Source organism: Mangifera indica, chromosome 4 (genome assembly GCF_011075055.1).
Source record: "Mangifera indica cultivar Alphonso chromosome 4, CATAS_Mindica_2.1, whole genome shotgun sequence".
Taxonomy (NCBI): Eukaryota; Viridiplantae; Streptophyta; class Magnoliopsida; order Sapindales; family Anacardiaceae; genus Mangifera; species Mangifera indica.
In genome coordinates this window covers 20,670,320-20,686,646 of record NC_058140.1, presented here as the reverse complement: position 1 = coordinate 20,686,646, position 16,327 = coordinate 20,670,320, and the positions used below count along the sequence as shown (strand labels likewise).

At 34.0% G+C, this 16,327-nt stretch overlaps 3 protein-coding genes across 4 annotated transcripts; 2 read left to right on the top strand and 1 right to left on the bottom strand.

The window, feature by feature from the left end:
- The first annotated feature begins 602 nt into the window (after nucleotides 1-602).
- Nucleotides 603-5,398, top strand: LOC123213694 (glycosyltransferase-like KOBITO 1). The gene is made up of 11 exons (XM_044633169.1): nucleotides 603-1,032; nucleotides 1,786-1,935; nucleotides 2,119-2,171; nucleotides 2,372-2,480; nucleotides 2,573-2,707; nucleotides 2,847-2,891; nucleotides 3,242-3,429; nucleotides 3,812-3,953; nucleotides 4,153-4,199; nucleotides 4,378-4,465; nucleotides 4,766-5,398. Exons 1-11 carry the CDS (start codon nucleotides 667-669, stop codon nucleotides 5,042-5,044), a joined length of 1,602 nt encoding a protein of 533 aa, XP_044489104.1. The 5' UTR covers nucleotides 603-666; the 3' UTR covers nucleotides 5,045-5,398.
- A 1,980-nt stretch (nucleotides 5,399-7,378) lies between these two features.
- Nucleotides 7,379-9,367, top strand: LOC123213217. Its single transcript, XM_044632606.1, has 5 exons — nucleotides 7,379-7,478; nucleotides 7,786-7,870; nucleotides 8,373-8,494; nucleotides 8,603-8,724; nucleotides 8,886-9,367. Exons 2-5 carry the CDS (start codon nucleotides 7,786-7,788, stop codon nucleotides 9,196-9,198), a joined length of 642 nt encoding a protein of 213 aa, XP_044488541.1. The 5' UTR covers nucleotides 7,379-7,478; the 3' UTR covers nucleotides 9,199-9,367.
- A 445-nt stretch (nucleotides 9,368-9,812) lies between these two features.
- On the bottom strand, nucleotides 9,813-13,262 carry LOC123213216 (calmodulin binding protein PICBP). 2 transcript variants are annotated; one of them, XM_044632605.1, is made up of 2 exons: nucleotides 10,250-13,262; nucleotides 9,813-10,148 (listed from the first exon to the last, which is right to left on the bottom strand). In XM_044632605.1, the coding sequence occupies exon 1, from the start codon at nucleotides 13,051-13,053 to the stop codon at nucleotides 10,264-10,266; it is 2,790 nt and encodes a 929-aa protein (XP_044488540.1). In that variant the 5' UTR covers nucleotides 13,054-13,262; the 3' UTR covers nucleotides 9,813-10,148; nucleotides 10,250-10,263. The 2 variants fall into 2 exon arrangements, with proteins under 2 accessions (XP_044488540.1, XP_044488539.1); XM_044632604.1 differs by having other exon boundaries at nucleotides 10,241-13,261.
- Nucleotides 13,263-16,327: the final 3,065 nt, after the last annotated feature.

Here is a 16,327-nt window from a genome sequence, read left to right as displayed (position 1 = left end):
AATTAATTTAAATTAACTAAAACAATATTATTTTAATAATATATATTAAAACAAAATTTTAATAATACTAATTATTAATCGAATTGAATGCCATATACAAATGCAACCTTTATTTATTTTTATATATTTTTATTATAATTTTTTCATTGATGATGGCTAATTAATACAGTAATATTATAAGTCTAAAATAAGAAAAGATTAAATATGTAAATGGAAAAAATTTGAAAAAAATCAACACAAAAACGGTATATTGCTTTATTAGAGGATGAAAATGGTAAAAATGTTAATTCTGATTTATTAGCATTAAATTTTATTAAAAGGAAAGTTGTTGGTTTCTTAATTTTTTCTTTTTAACTAATAACTCTTATTTAAGTTGCACATCTCTTTGGACTTCAAATGATTACATCAAACAGTAGAACTCTCATCATCTATTAACCCATTCTAAAATTATTATATTAAATAAATTAATATTTTGATATTAATAAATTTTAAAAAAATTCTAAATTATTTTATTTTTTCACAAGTCATACAGAGTTGACCTTCGTTCATATATATATATATATATATATACATACTGACGTTGACATTCATACAAAGTCATCAATATTTAACCCCCTGTTGTATTGTCAGTGCTTGAGAGATCTTTGTCTCTCTCAAGTTTCCAAAATGCAGCAAAACCGTGCCACTGCTCAACTCTCTTCTTCTTTGCAATCTTCGTTCACTTCGAGGCTTCTTTTACTTCTGACCCTTCTCCCTCTTTCTCTCGCTTTGTTGGCTTTCTTTCTCCGATGGAAAGGCGACGCCGGCCTTCCTGATCCGATAACAACAGCTGCTTCGACCGTCTCTCACTGGGCCCCACGTGGGTCCCGCCTCCAAAACCGTGAGGTGTTCCCCGGTATGGAGTCTTCTCCGTCGCCCAAAGCTCAACATGTCTCGCGCCACGATTGTGCTAAACTTTTGAGGAGCTCTTCGCCATCTTTTCCTTATTACAGGGACTGGAAGCCTGACTTTAACGCCGATTTGAAGCCAAAGGTGCTTTTTTTAGTGTGTTAGATTGTGGGATTTTGAAGTTGGAGTTTCCTTATTTCTTTTTATGGTGGTTGGTTTTTAAGTTTTTGTTAAATTATTGTTTTCTATATTGATCTGATTCGTGTTGCATTTTTTTCATTGATGCTTCTGTTGTCTTATTGAATGTTTGATTGGTGTTTTTTGTGAGTTCCTAATTCAAGGGTTGATCTGAGTTCAAATATGCTTTTTGATGATGGGCGCTTTGTTGGAATGTGAGAGGGAAGTTTAATTACTAACATATTACCTAGTTAGCCCGAAATCTGAGTAAATAAAGAGCAAGTTGAGCTTTTATGATATTCATAAACCAATTAGTGTCTGTTGATTTGTTGCTCTTTGCATTCATTTTCAGTTTACTGAGAATGGATGTTCCTATGTTGATTCAGTTTTATTTTTGAAGTTCCAATTTGAGCTCATATTCTTAACTTAATTTGCTCTTTTGGCTAACTTGCTACCGTATTGAAATCCTATAGTGAAGTTAATGATGATACCCTTTGTATGTTACTATACACCAACTAAACTTTGATTTTGAGTTTGATTGCCAACTTAAGTCAGATACGGTTCTTAGGGTAATCTTCTCTCAAATTGCTCTATTTTTTCGGTTTAATATGAAGATTTCTAGTTTTTGTTTATGATAAACTCTGGCTAATGGAACTATACTAGTTCGTCTATCCGTAGAAACCTTGTTTAATTGGGATGATTGTTTATGCCTTTATGCAGATATGTATTACAACTAGTACATCAGCTGGCTTGGAGCAGATTTTGCCGTGGATGTTCTATCACAAGGTCATTGGAGTGACAACCTTTTTCCTTTTTGTGGAAGGAAAGGCTGCATCTCCTGATGTGTCTAAAGTTTTAGAATCTATTCCCGTGAGTTATTTTAAATAACCATTCCCTTTCCTCAATTTGGTTTAGTTTTCTTTTTTTTTTTTCTTTTTGGTTTTCCTCTGTATTCTTCATTTTTAATTAATGGAACTGTCCACTTTGATTTGCAATACACTGTTTGTTTTTCTCTAATTTTTGTGGTCTATTAAATTTGCATTTCTTTCTCAGGGGGTGAAAGTGATTTACAGAACAAAAGAGTTAGAGGAGCAACAGGCTAGAAGGTTGGTTGATTTTGCCATCTTTACTGTTGTAGATTCTTTATATCCCATATTTGTTTTTAAGCAAGTTTAGACTGTTCACAGTTTATCCTTGTTTAGTTCCAGCAACTTGTTACTTGGAGCTTTTTGGACTTGATTTATCTTGCCTCTTTTAGAGATGTTTTGTTTCACATACTAATTCTGTTTATTTTTGGGATCATCAGCCGTATCTGGAATGAGACATGGCTGTCAAGTTACTTTTACAAACCCTGCAATTCTGAGTTGTTTGTGAAGCAATCTCTCAATATGGAAATGGCTATTGTTATGGCAAGGGTATGCTTTATGAACCATTGTCATTAGTAATTGCTAGATGAGTATAGATATTAATATGATATACATTTTCTGTTACTTAATGAAAATATTAGGATGCTGGCATGGACTGGATACTTCATCTTGACACTGACGAATTAATACATCCGGCCGGTGCTCGTGAGTATTCACTGAGGCAATTGCTTCTTGATGTGCCTGGAAATGTGGATATGGTTGTATTTCCAAATTATGTGAGTGGAATTATTTATGCTATTAAAATGTTTTGCTAGTGATAATATCAATCACGAATTTACAATGTCAAATTAATTGTCACGTTCTTTCTATGATATGCCTTGGCATATAGATGATGGTATATATTTTTTCCTGCAGGAGAGCAGTGTTGAACGAGACGATATTGCTGATCCTTTCAGCGAGGTTTTTCTCATTTATTTTTCAGTGTCCATGCTTTTGTCTTGGTTATGTGTTGTTTATCTTGTGTTATTTAACATGTGTTCAACCAATTTACTGGTCAGTCTAATAAATTTTCGGGTGGAAGTTGAGCTCATTATTCAGTCAATGACAGAGATTATATTAAGGGAAATTTCTCATATTTTAATGAAATAGTGATGGTAAATTATTTTTAGATACTGCTGAATGTTATAGGAGATCACTTTCATTGTAAAGCAAAAATCCATTTTTATAGCATCATATTTGCTTATCTATGATGATTGACTTACTTTATAATATTTTTGGTATGTTTCTTATTCCTGTATCTTTGTGAACAGGTATCACTGTTCAAGAAGAACTATGACCATCTTCCAAAGGATACATACTTTGGCATGTATAAAGAAGCTACTCGGGGAAACCCAAACTACTTCTTGACTTATGGAAATGGAAAATCAATTGCTCGAATCCGTGATCATCTTCGTCCTAATGGTGCACATAGGTGGCACAATTATATGAAAACCCCAGTGTATGTAATTTGATATGTTAATCTAGTAAGGCATACATCATTATACATGCATGTGCATATGATTGCTTTCACAATGTCACACATGCGGAGATGTTGGTATGTATGGTTGGGGGAGAGAGATTTGTGTATATTCATTGAATAAGATTGCAAATGTATCAAGCAACAGTATATTATTCTCAAATTTAAGCAAATACAAGTTGCTTATTTTACTACTCTTAGTTTCCTCCACATCCAAAGGATTAAAACTGTGCATTAATGTTATTATGTGCCATTGATTTTGCCATTGTTATGCTGTTTTTTAATTGTAATTGTAGCAAAAATACAAGTGTTGCTCTAAATGATTTCTTTATGACAATAATTGTGCAATACTGTTCTTTTTCAGTGAGATCAAATTGGATGAGGCGGCTGTTCTACACTATACATATGCCAAATTTTCTGACCTGACATCCAGACGTGATAGGTGTGGGTGCAAGCCTACAAAGGAGGATGTCAAAAGATGCTTTATGTTGGACTTTGATAGACATGTGAGTTCACTGTTGTCCTTTGTGCTTCTTGATTATTCTGCTTTTTTTTTTTTTTTGACCAAGTCCTAAGATTAAGCTTGTGTGGAATGGCAGAATACTGGGTTTAAATAACCATGTTTATTAGTAGTTAAGTTTGTTCTCAATTTTAGTTCCTTTTGCTAACTCATTCACTTTTTGAAGTTAATGCTATCCCTTGCAGGCATTTATAATTGCTTCAACTGCAACTGAGGAGGAAATGCTAAATTGGTAAATACTTGAATCGGGAGATTTATTTTTCCCCAATTGCTAGATGTTTTGTCTCAATTTGAGTTTTTGCATACAAGTGCTGCTAATTAATGAAGATGTCTATCTTTTGCCCCATGAAAATTTTTTATGGGGTATTCTATTCGATGAATCAATCAAGATTTTGCTGTTTCTGTTTTAGGTACCGTGCGCATGTTGTATGGGATAACAAGGACCTGAAGTTAAAACTCCTCAGGAAGGGAATTCTAACTCGCATATATGCTCCCATGGTAAGCATGACAATAGTATCTTTTACTTTCACAGAATTACAGTGAAAAGAATGGTGTAAAACTGCAATTAGTGAATTGATTGGTCATATTCATTAATTAAGCATACAGTGGCCAATGTAAAAAATCTGCACTGTGGTTACTATTTTTTTAAATATTCAGAGAACCTTTTACACTTCTCTTGGGATTTGTTTTGCAAGAAAAAGAATTGTTTATTTTTGTGTAGTACCAACAATCCAAAACTCTGCTGGATCCCATGTTTTGTTTGTTCTTATCGATATTCTTTGCTATTGTACATATCAGGTCATAATACAAGGTTTAAGGGAGTCAGGTGTCTTCACCTCTGTTATTAAATCCGCCCAGACAACTCTTTCAAAGGAAAAGTTTTTGGAATCCATTGATAGTAGCAACTCATCAAGAGCGATTGCCCCTGAATTGGATCCCTCGAGAAAGGTTGGTAGGAGCAAAGAGTACCAGGCAACTGTTCGGAAGGTATTGGATATTGAAGCCAAGTCTCATGAAGCAGCTGTGCCACCATTGTCTCCCCCAGGATATCATGAGCACCATCTGATAGACATGTGATAGATTTCCTGGCTTGATTGCTTCCTTTTCTCCTTCCTGTTTTGGATAGCCAAATTCAACTAGATTCTCTATTAAAGGGAGGAATCAGGAGAGAAAAGGATGAGCAAATTGGTTCTTGTTGTGGTATATCTGTCCTTGATTCAATTGTTTCTTCCCGATCTTTCACCAAGCGCTGCTGGACATTCTAAGGAGAAAATTCTATTTGTGTTTCTGGGCATGACAAGCTGATTTTGCCAACAGAATTTTTGGCCTTGAATTCTCATTTATAGAAACCACAGTTATACGGTTGAAGATTTTATCGCTGTATTTTGAACACTTCATTGTCATGCTTAAATTGCAAATCATTTCTCTTAATTGGCTTGACAATGAGATGACATTGAGTTACGATACAAGAGTAACTCCAGCTACATAATACAGGGACCTCTACTGAATTACAAACAAAAACAGCTAAGAAATTCACTGAAACATGATCTTTGTTGTAGTCCTGAAGTTAAAGCCAATGGAGGTTCGATAACTGCTCCATTGTTGCAATCTGAGGCATCAGCATTTGTTACAGTTCTGGTGAGGGATAATGCAATTCCTAAAATCTGGTATGGTTGTTGAAGGAACATTTACATCTAGACTTGAAGGTTTATACTAGGAAAGATTGTACCTTGTCCTGCAAGCCAGGCGATGGCAGAGTGTAAAACCTACATTCCAAAGACGGTTTTACTGGTTAGTCTAGGTCAAATCCAACGGGATCATTAATTTTTTTTTTAAATATTAAATTAACAACAATACAAAATATATCCACTTTAATATGCAATTATATTCCCATGTTATATATGTCATCACATGATTAGAAGTTATTTTATTTTTAATTTAAAATTATTTAATCATGTAATGATACATATAAATGTATATATATTTGTATACTTAAAATAAATATATATAATTTTATTATTAAAATAATATTTAAAAACAATATTAATTAAAATCAAATTTAGTCTAACAGTTATATTCATTGGTTGAATATGATCTATAACATATAAAAGTGATCTAACTGTTAGATCAAATTGATTATTGAATCTAGATCAAACCAATCAATTCAATTTGAATTTCAAAATCATATGCCCATAATGTGATTATCTCGAAAAGTAGGGTTAGTGATTAGGGGCACTATTGTATTTCAATATAAACTTCTACAGTAATTTCTTTAAATATTATATAAAGGTTGAAGGACTTATTCCCATCCAAAATTTTCTTTTTTTTTTAATTTTCATCTATTAATTTTAAAAATCTCAAACATCTATTCATCTAATAATTTTTATTGTTATTGTCAAAGATAAAACCATAATTTTAAATTTTTTATTTAAGAAAGAATAATTTATCTCAATTTTTTATTTTAGTTTAAAAAACTCACAATTTATCTACTAACTCAATTTAAAAAAATTAATTTAATTTTAAAAGTTATTTTTTTACCCTAACATTTAGGGTTTATAAGATTTTCATATTTTATAAATAACAACCGCCCTCTCAAAATTTAAAATATTACACTTGCACCCCAAAATTTAATTTTCTCTTTTCAATGAGTGTTCTTCCCAACGATTCCCCTCGATACATCGTTAATCCCACCATCGGCAAGCGCTCTCCCTACTCAATGGTTTTTTGCCGTGAAAACCACTAAAATTTGACGAAAATGACTAAATGTTGCATGAATATGTGTGAATTGCACGATTCATGTGACTAATCTATGTGAATCGCACAAATTTATGCATAAGCCAACGTCGCATGGACTTGGTTCAAGTTCGTGCAACATTAGCTGACACACTGACACATAGATTCATCACATGGATCTATGTGATTTGTACAAATTCATGTGATATCTAGTGAGTTTTATCAGATTTCAATGTTTTCCACGTTAGAAAACCATCAGGGAGGGAGAAGACTTACCGATGGTAGAGTTGATGATACATTGAAGAGAATCGTCAAGAAAAACGATCATCGAGAAGAAAATTTGAAATTTTAGGGGTGTAAGGCAATGTTTTAAAATTTGAGGGGGGTTGTGTTATCTCTAAAATATGAAAACCTTAGGAATCCTAAATAGTGAGGGTAAAAAAGTAATTTTTTAAAATTAAGTTAATATTTTTAAATTGAGTTAGGCGAGAAATTGTGAAATTTTAAAACTGAGATTAGAAATAGAGATAAATTATTTTATTTTAAATAAAACTTTTTAAATAATGATTTTATTTTTTCTAGTAACAAAAAAGTTAATATATGTGTGAGTGTTTGAGATTTTTAAAATTAATGGGGGAAAATTTGAGAGAAGAGTAGACTTTGGGTGGGCATGGAAAGGACCTTTTTGATTTCAGTTTGGCTTCCTCTGAATTGTTTCGTCTTTTGTATCAGTGGCGAAGGAGGTCGCTCAGTCTCTCTCGTCCTTGCAATCTTAAAGGTGATCCCAGAGCTACAAATTTCATATTTAATTTCTTGAATTAAATTTACTGTCAGCTTTGCGGACTGAATTTTTTTCTTTCTTTTTTTAAACATTTCTTCCTACAAATTTCTGCTTTTCTGGAGACCTGTTTTTTCCTTTTAGTTTTTTAATACTACATTTATATTGAGCTGAATCAAATTCGTCATTTTTTCTTAGTTTCAACGGAACCCAGTTGGAATTTTATTTATTTTAATACACTTCTGTATGTGTGTTATTGGGAACTGGTATATATTTTTTTACTTCTCTTGGCTTTTTGGGTGCATAGATGGAGGGCAGTTTTGCTGAGGAGCTCTTCTCTGAAAGTTTGAAGTTATCAAATTTAGAATTGGATCCTACTTCAACTAGCAACGGTAAGTAACATATGATGTAAATTTTATACTTTTATTTGCTTGTTCATACGATGCTAAGGTTTTATGTTGAATGTTATGGTAGCTTGACGACGTGACTGTTTCATTCCCGATGAATGAAAGGAGTATAAACAATGTATCATATAGATAATCAGTAATTATTGAATTACGTATAAATTGTTAGTAGTCAATACATGCTAGAATGTGTGAAAAATGTTCAATTTTGAAAATTTTATGTTTGCTGGCGGCATCAGGGAGAATCCTCCTGGCCGACATGTAGTTTGAGATTCCTTTAGATAAGGAATTACAAACTTGGGTTATCTACCTTTGTATTTTCCTGTGGCACATGAATTTTGGTACCTTAATTTTTGGTTTTTGGAGTCCTTTGAGCTTCTGGTTTATTTCCTGCTGCAGACAATTTTAGAATAAAAGGCATATATCATGTTGGGGGGCATCCAAGTCATTCTTTATATAGCAAGGCACTTACTTTGTTGTTTGGTTTCAGATTGTAATGAAGGTGAATTGCAGGATAGGGATGGATCTTTGTGGGGTGGTTCTGATGAGGAATTTGATCATTCATCTGATTTGGACAGAGAGTGGGAGAAGAGGCGTGATCAATTCTCCACTGTAATTTGACAACATGAAGTTGATTTTCTTTTTATAATAAAAAACTTTTTTTATTTCTCATACCATCTGATATATGATAATGCCACTATCATACTTGGTAAATTTCAGATAGGATACCGCAACGGCCTTATAGCAGGGAAAGAAGCTTCTGCACAAGAGGGATTTAATATTGGCTTTAAGCAATCTTTTCTCTCTGGATACAATTGGGGTCTTGTTAGAGGTGTAACCAGGTAAAAAGGAAAAAGAAGAAGAATAAGAAATATTTATTTTTAACCATCTGAATTTATTGACTTAAAGGCAGACATTTCTTTCCTTTTTTGTTTCTGTTAAACGAAAAAAATATTAAAATTGATAGAATTATTTTAAAATTTTTTCCTGTACCCTTATGTAGTGCATTTGCTGCCCTTCCTAATGAGCTGAAAGAGATGTTGGTTGAAACACAAGAGAACAGAAACAAGTTTCAGAGTTTGTACACATCAGTGCATTCTCTTTCGACTAACAATGTGCTTAGTTTGTATCATGATGATATAATGGCTAGCAAAGCAGTGGGACATAGTGATAATGCTGAGATTAGCTCCAATGTAGTAGGCTTACAAGAGCAAAGTTCAGGGTGCAGCCATCTGGAAAATCACATTGTAGAGCTTCAATCACTTCTTCTGGAAACTCCTGCAGTGCAAGTACATTTAACCGTGGGTAACAAATAGTTGGTGTCCCTTTGCGTATAACTCGTTTGTGAAACAATACTCGTAATGAAAAAGAATGTGTAGTGGAAGTGATCTGCCAAAACTTGTGGCAGCCTGTTTTTGTAGAACTAGAATTGTATCATTTCAAAGAAGATATATCTTTAGTATGGTCTGATGATCTTGTAAGTAATCCTTTTATAGTTATTTTCTACCATATTAGTTGAAATATTATAGCAAATTCTTTTCTACTTGAACTATCCGATGGTAGAGCACAGAGATAAAAGTAATAATGGTACATGCTGATTTTATGTGGTGAATGGAAAACTTTAATCTACATTTGCAGTATCAATTATTTCAATGTGTTATCTCCCTTTGCTACTAAAGTTCTGATACTGTTGTTGTTTATGCTCGGAAGGATTTATATTCTCATTGATTATGCTTGGAACTAGCTGTTAGTATTATGTGGTACTAATTAGGCAGAAGATATCTCTTACTTATGTTGCTGAAGTATTATGTGGTACTAAGCAGAAGACATGGTTAGTCTCTTATTTATGTTGCAGAATCCCTGAAATTTCTTTTATTCACTTTACAATAATTCGCGTAGTCTTTTCATCAGAGCTGCTAGCCATTATAAATTAGATAAGAAATGAGTTATGATTATTAGTACATAATTTAGAAATGCATTAATAAATTGTAGAAGTTTGGAGGTCAAGTGCCCCCAGTAACAACAAAGGACAGACCTAGGCATCCATTTGAAGAAACTGAACACCAGAACTAATACTATTATTACATCCATTATTAAACTAGAAACTCCTCGCTCTCACCTCACCCACCTAGAATAGGTTTTTTGTTCTCCATTCACTATCTTGTCTGCAGTCTGCTGTGGCTCTAAAGCAGTTTACTACATAAGACTGTCTACTTTACAGATTCAGCAGTATAATCTGCCTCCATTGTTTGCTCTTAAACATCACCTGCACACCAAATAAAAAGGGATAACGAATATTGGTGATTGAGTTACAAAGGTTTTAACAATGTTTAAGAAGAGGAGTTAGAAATGAGTTACCTTGCTTACCTAAAGAACCAACTTCAGCTGCAAGCTTGAATTGGCCTTGCAGGAGCAAGTGCTGTTGAAGAACGCATGAGATGAGTTTTCCATTGAGGGGTTGGTATTACTGTTTCGAAAGCTTCAACTAGTAGTGCCACCTTTTTCTTCCTAGCAGGAGCAAGTTTGGTAACTGCCTGTCTGAGTGCATAATCGACCATCCATTCCTCAGAATTTTTCCTTTCATCCTCCGTCTGATGCCTGAGATCAACCTTCTCTGCTTCTGGGTCTGGAACCATAGGCAGGTAATTTGGTTCTCGTGGGTTGAATCCCCTCAGTTCCTCTTCATCAGTGAAAGTTCTCTTGGATCCAGTTGTCCATTTCTGATTGCTACAGGCACTTGATGGTTCTGGGTTGTACTTGGACTTTTTCTCTGAAAGGAATGGTGTGCTTTCCAATTTATTGTCTGTCAAGGTGAGGATTTCTTCTGTATCTCTTTGGACGCTATCTTTCACCTCCCTTTTCTCAGTTTCCTCAGCCAAACTGATTTTTTGAATCTTTGAATCACTTCGCTCATCTGAAGCTGTGGAACTTGGGATTTTGAACTTCTCAACTTCGTCTTCGTCTTTCTCCATGAAGTTCTGGTTGTCAGCGACATTCATTCCATCACTCTCCTCTGGCGTTTGCTCTTTGCTTTTCTCTGGAAGGATCTCATCAACCATATCTTGACTTGAAACAGTGTCTTCAGCAAGGTCTTCAATCTGGCAGAAATTGGTATCAACCTTAGCATCAACTTGATTTGCTTCATAGAGATCATCAGGAGCTTGAACTCCAACTGATACTTTGGTGACAGCAACCGGATTTTTATCGACTTGGATTCCAATCGACCTCTTAGTGACAGCAACTTGTTCTTTCTCGTCCATTTGATTTCCAGCTTCAATTTTGGGTACTTCTTTTACCAAGTCAACTACATTGATGACAGCGTTTTGATCTTTTTCCAAATCCTTGGGCTCAGCTTTATCGGTTGCAAAATGATATGTCACCTCTTCATCTAACAGAGATTTTTCCTTTTGTTGATCATTCAGAAATTCATCCTCTGCTTCAGGAACTTCCTTCTCCTCAGTAGAAGCTGCTGGTTCCACAATTGGTACATCTGAACAAGCTGAAGTGATCATAACTCCTATAAAATCTGTCTCAGCTTCCTCCATGATCACAAGGCTAGATTCAACAATCGCAAAATTTTGATCTGAGTCCTCCATTTCAGAATCACTGTCATCATGCTGTGTATCAAAGCAAACACTTTGTTCTTCAAAGACTTCATCAGCTGCAATCTCCTCTCCACAATCAATAACAGTGTTATCCAATTTGATAACAGGTTCATCATGAAAACCATGATTCTTGATTTCTGACAAATTCCCATCATCTAGATCAGATTCCATATACTTTTTTGTTGAATAGTTGGCTTCTGCACCAGGATCAGCAGTAGAAAATTGGCCCTCCTCCCACTCCATGTCAGAAGCTTCAGAGATATATTCATTCCCTTGCGTGCTGGCACTGCATTCCTCTTCAAAGTCACTTCCATTGTAATAACTTTCGGGTACAACTTCATTGTGAGCTGCAATTGGCGAGTAGCCTTCTTCTGGATCATCCCCTTTCTGTTCTTCAGGAAAACACTGTGTAATATCAACTCCTATTGGAATTACATGGCTATGTTGTTCAAGATTTTCCTCACAATCTATCTCTGAGCGTGGTGATCCATCAGAGAGGCTTCCAGCAACTTGTTTGTCATTGTTGTGCTCTACTTTTGATCCATCACAACCTCCAAAAGGAGACTCACTATTGTCTTTCTTATTCTTAGCACAGATTTCAATGAAAAAATCCATGCTCCCTTCTTTTATCAGAGGAGAGCTTGGTGAACAAACCAAATCCCCTACCTTACATGCAGAGTTGTCATTAAACATCACCTTCCCTGCATCAATTCCTTCTGTTCCCTCAGCAACCGGCTTCACTCTACGCGGGGATAGAGCTTCCAGCTTCATGCTTTTCTGTGTTTTCAACAATCGCCTCCTTGCCGACAAGAAGCTCTTCAATGGTGGCAAAGGTGCGTGGTGATGACCATTAAGAGAGCAATAAGTGTATGGACACACCTTAACAGCTGAAATTCCTTCAGCCTCAGTTGCCCCAGGACTAAGCATAAGATAATCAGGAAATTTTGAGTCCTTCAGAGTTGAAGAACAGGTAGCTCTCTGTGCATCCATTTCTGTACAGAGAACAACTCTAGAACATTTTCTTGCAGAACCTCTCCCATTCTTAAAACTGGGGGCCTTTGTTAAAGTCCTTACCCGCTTCAAACTAGATGACTTTGTCAAAGCTCTAGCTGATTTAGTACCAGAACCAGAGCCAGCTTTAGAACTAGTTGAGTTCCTTCTGCTATGATTCTTAATATCTAAACCAGTTTGATAGCACCGGGAACTCACCTGAGAACTCTCCTTCCTTGCCTCTGAACTGCTTGTGGACTTCATGTAATTTGGTGAACTATAAGTTGATTTCACAGGAGACTGCTTCTGAGGAGGAGTTGCAAGGCTTGGAATATTTTCAGGAGGAGGCTTTCCGGGCTGTGAGAAAGTCTGTTTCAAAGGGGATGAAGATCTCAAGCTATCAACATCAGAAAGCTTGATTGATCTTGACTTCTTCATTTTCTTCTTCATCTCAGGCCCCCTATTCTTCCCATCGTGGTGCTGATAAGAAGATGATTTCATGTTCACCAACCGCTTCTCTGATTTAACATGATCAGCCTGGATGCCAAGCTGCTTGGTTACCTTCCTTTGCACCATCTTCAAAAAAAAACCAAAACTTGAGCCATATCAAAGAACAAAAGATGAAACTTGAGGTTGGTTTTCAAATTTTCCTTCCCTTATGAAAGAAAAGTAGTATTCTCTCTTAGGGATTGTTTGAGGAATTCCTGAAAAGAGACAATCCAATATGAAGATCCTTCCTGGTTTGGTTTATTTGTCCCCAGGTCTTTAGTGGGTGGCCCTTTGTTTATTATAACAGTGACTTTATAGATAAAAATTTGAACTAAAGTGTTGAATTATGACCTTTGCAACTAGGGTTAATCCGAATCGAATTAATTTGGTACGGTGTTTAATTTATTTCAACTTAGAGTTTAATTTGATTTAAATCTCTTTTCAATAATAGTATTTATCAATAATATTATTTATGTTATCAACAACTTTTTAATAATGTATCTAATCAATTTAAATTAATTATTATAGATTCGATTTGAATACAAACCAATTTATATTTGGGTTTCACTCGAACTTAAATATAATATCTATGATAATAAAAATCTATATGCGTGGTTGCCATTCAATGTTTCCTTATTTCTTAAGTCTTTTTAAATGAAAATCAGTAGGTTGACTAGATGTTTTAACTCATCCATGAATAATAAAATTACAAAAACATCCTTCTCTCACATGGATAAGCATCTCTATGATGTTGCTTGTTGATGATACAAATGGCTATAATGTAAAACTTTGGCGGTATTGAAAACTCCCATTCCTTTCAATTTTCAAATATATGCCATTTAAAAATGTTTGAAAATGAAATGAAGTAAAAATACATTTACAGTTACATCCCTATCTATTCTCACTTATGTTTGTTTTTACATATACATGTTAAATGTTTAAGGGTATAATAAGAATTTCATTTTGCAGAAGTATAAGCGCTTTGTTCGTAACGAAAGATGGTGGGCGGTGGGACTTTAAAGGAAATAAATAACAAACCAAAACGGTCGGCAAAAATGGCCTGCCCGTGGGCCCTGAAAAGGTCCTTTTCCGCATACGCTCCTTTTCTTCTTCTAAAGGAAAAGGCCAAATAACAATGTTCCACCTGACCTTTAAAAAAAAAACTTTTACACCTTCAAGTTTGAAAATTTTATGCGTTACCTGTATATTAAATTAATTATATTTATATATATATATATATATATATATATATATATATATATATATATATATATATATTTTATAAAATTAGTGAAAACATAAAAAGTATTAAGCTAAATAATTAATTCTCTATGCACAACTTTTTAGCAATTTATAATTTCAAGCACATATAATTACGTCGACATTTTTTTGTTCTAATTTGAAATACATTTGTCAATCATACTATTATCTTTTTTTTATCACTTTCTATCAAATTCAAGTAACCACTATAGTTGTCTCTCTCCAACCTCAAACACGATCAATCCACCAAATCGCCATCTCTTCTCTTTATTGAATATTGCCTCTCTTTCTTCTTTTCCATTCGTCATTAATTACTGTTGTTTGCTATTATTTTCCAATCACATCAATTGCACATAAAAACAAATATATCAATTGGACATTAAAATTAAAGTCCATCTTTTTATGATATTTCATAAACTTGGTATCCAAATCCAAAAATCATAGTCAAATACATTACCAAACTACTAAAATGGCAATCCAAACACATGATTACCATAAATATTAATCTCATAACACTAAATTGTTGAAAGGAGAAAAAAAAAAACAATATTGTATGTATCCATTTTGGATTTACAAATATGTAAGTATTTATAGTGTTATCACATGATTGAGTGTTATTTTATACTTAATTTAAAATCACTCAATCATATGATAAACATATATAAGTATATACATATTTATTTACTCAAAATAGATTTACATAATTTATTGAAAAAAATAGTTAAGATAAGTATGTAATTTGTTTGTACTGATAGAACCGAGGGATATTAATCCTATTATATTTTATAAAAGATAACAAAAATACATTTTGAGTGTTAAAACTAATGTTTAATTTTAGCAATGGACTTCTTAAATCTAAAGGGTGACCACATCATTTCATTAAAGATAGGGTTAGAAATAGTTATTTGCCCATAAAACGGCATCACAAGTCACATCCCACCGGCCGCCACCACCACTGCCACCCAAAAAGAAAAAAAAAACCTTTTAATTGTCATTTAATGGTTCTTAATAGCATCGTTACGGTTCTTAATTACAGGTAAAGGCTGTGACTACAGAAGTTTGCCCTAGTTTACCAAACTTAATAAAAAAAAGTCTTACCGACTCATTTTAGACAAGTAACCGAGGTAGTTTGGTATTGATGGCTATTTTCTGTGCTCTAAAACTACAGAAGTTTGCCCTAGTTTATCAAACTTCATAAAAAAAAGTCTTACCGACTCATTTTAGACAAGCAACCGAGGTAGTTTGGTATTGATGGCTATTTTCTGTGCTCTAAAACCTCCTTTCATACTTGACCCATTTCTTATTCAAACAAATCCTAATGGTCAAGGAACCTTCAAGATAATAACCAATCTTGCTATTATTTGAACAAACCCAGCTGCTCTTTTTGAACTTTGAAATCTAGTCTTATCTGGAAGGGTGGTCACATTATATTTGGCATGCTAAGGTATGATAACAGCAAAGTTTGTCTTTGGATTTAAATTGAGCCGTTTCATATTCAATTCTATGTTCAACTTAAACAAGTTGAACTTGAGTTAAAAGATTTAACAATTTGACTCAAATTTACGGCATCACTGCACCGACATCACAGAACCTACTTCAGAAGTTAACACTTTCGACAGCTCTAGAATTTAATAATTCTAAGTTCTGGAACTGGGATTTTACCGTAAAAATATTGATGGGATTCATGAATACGGTGTTCATATATATATATATATATATATATATATATATATTGATTTATTGAAAACAAGGCCAAACGCCATGCTTCTTACAATCCTGACAAGGAAGGAGCCTGAAGTGGACACCCATCGGGACATTATTTCTAACAAAACTTCTCAGAATGCATGAGAAAGATATCAGAAATTTGACGGCCAAAGTTCTGTCACAAAGCTAAAGAACAAAACACTCCATGTTTGAGGCTATGGTGTGAACCAGACATTAACTAAATATTGGTAGGAGTTAAGATGATTCCACGTGGTTTTGCATATAGAAAGACAGCTCCATCTCCCTTCATCATGTATAAACTTTGGACATTTTATCCTCCCTGCATTGCAAATTTCCCTTTTGACTGATTCTGAGATGATGTCAACAAGCTTTCAAA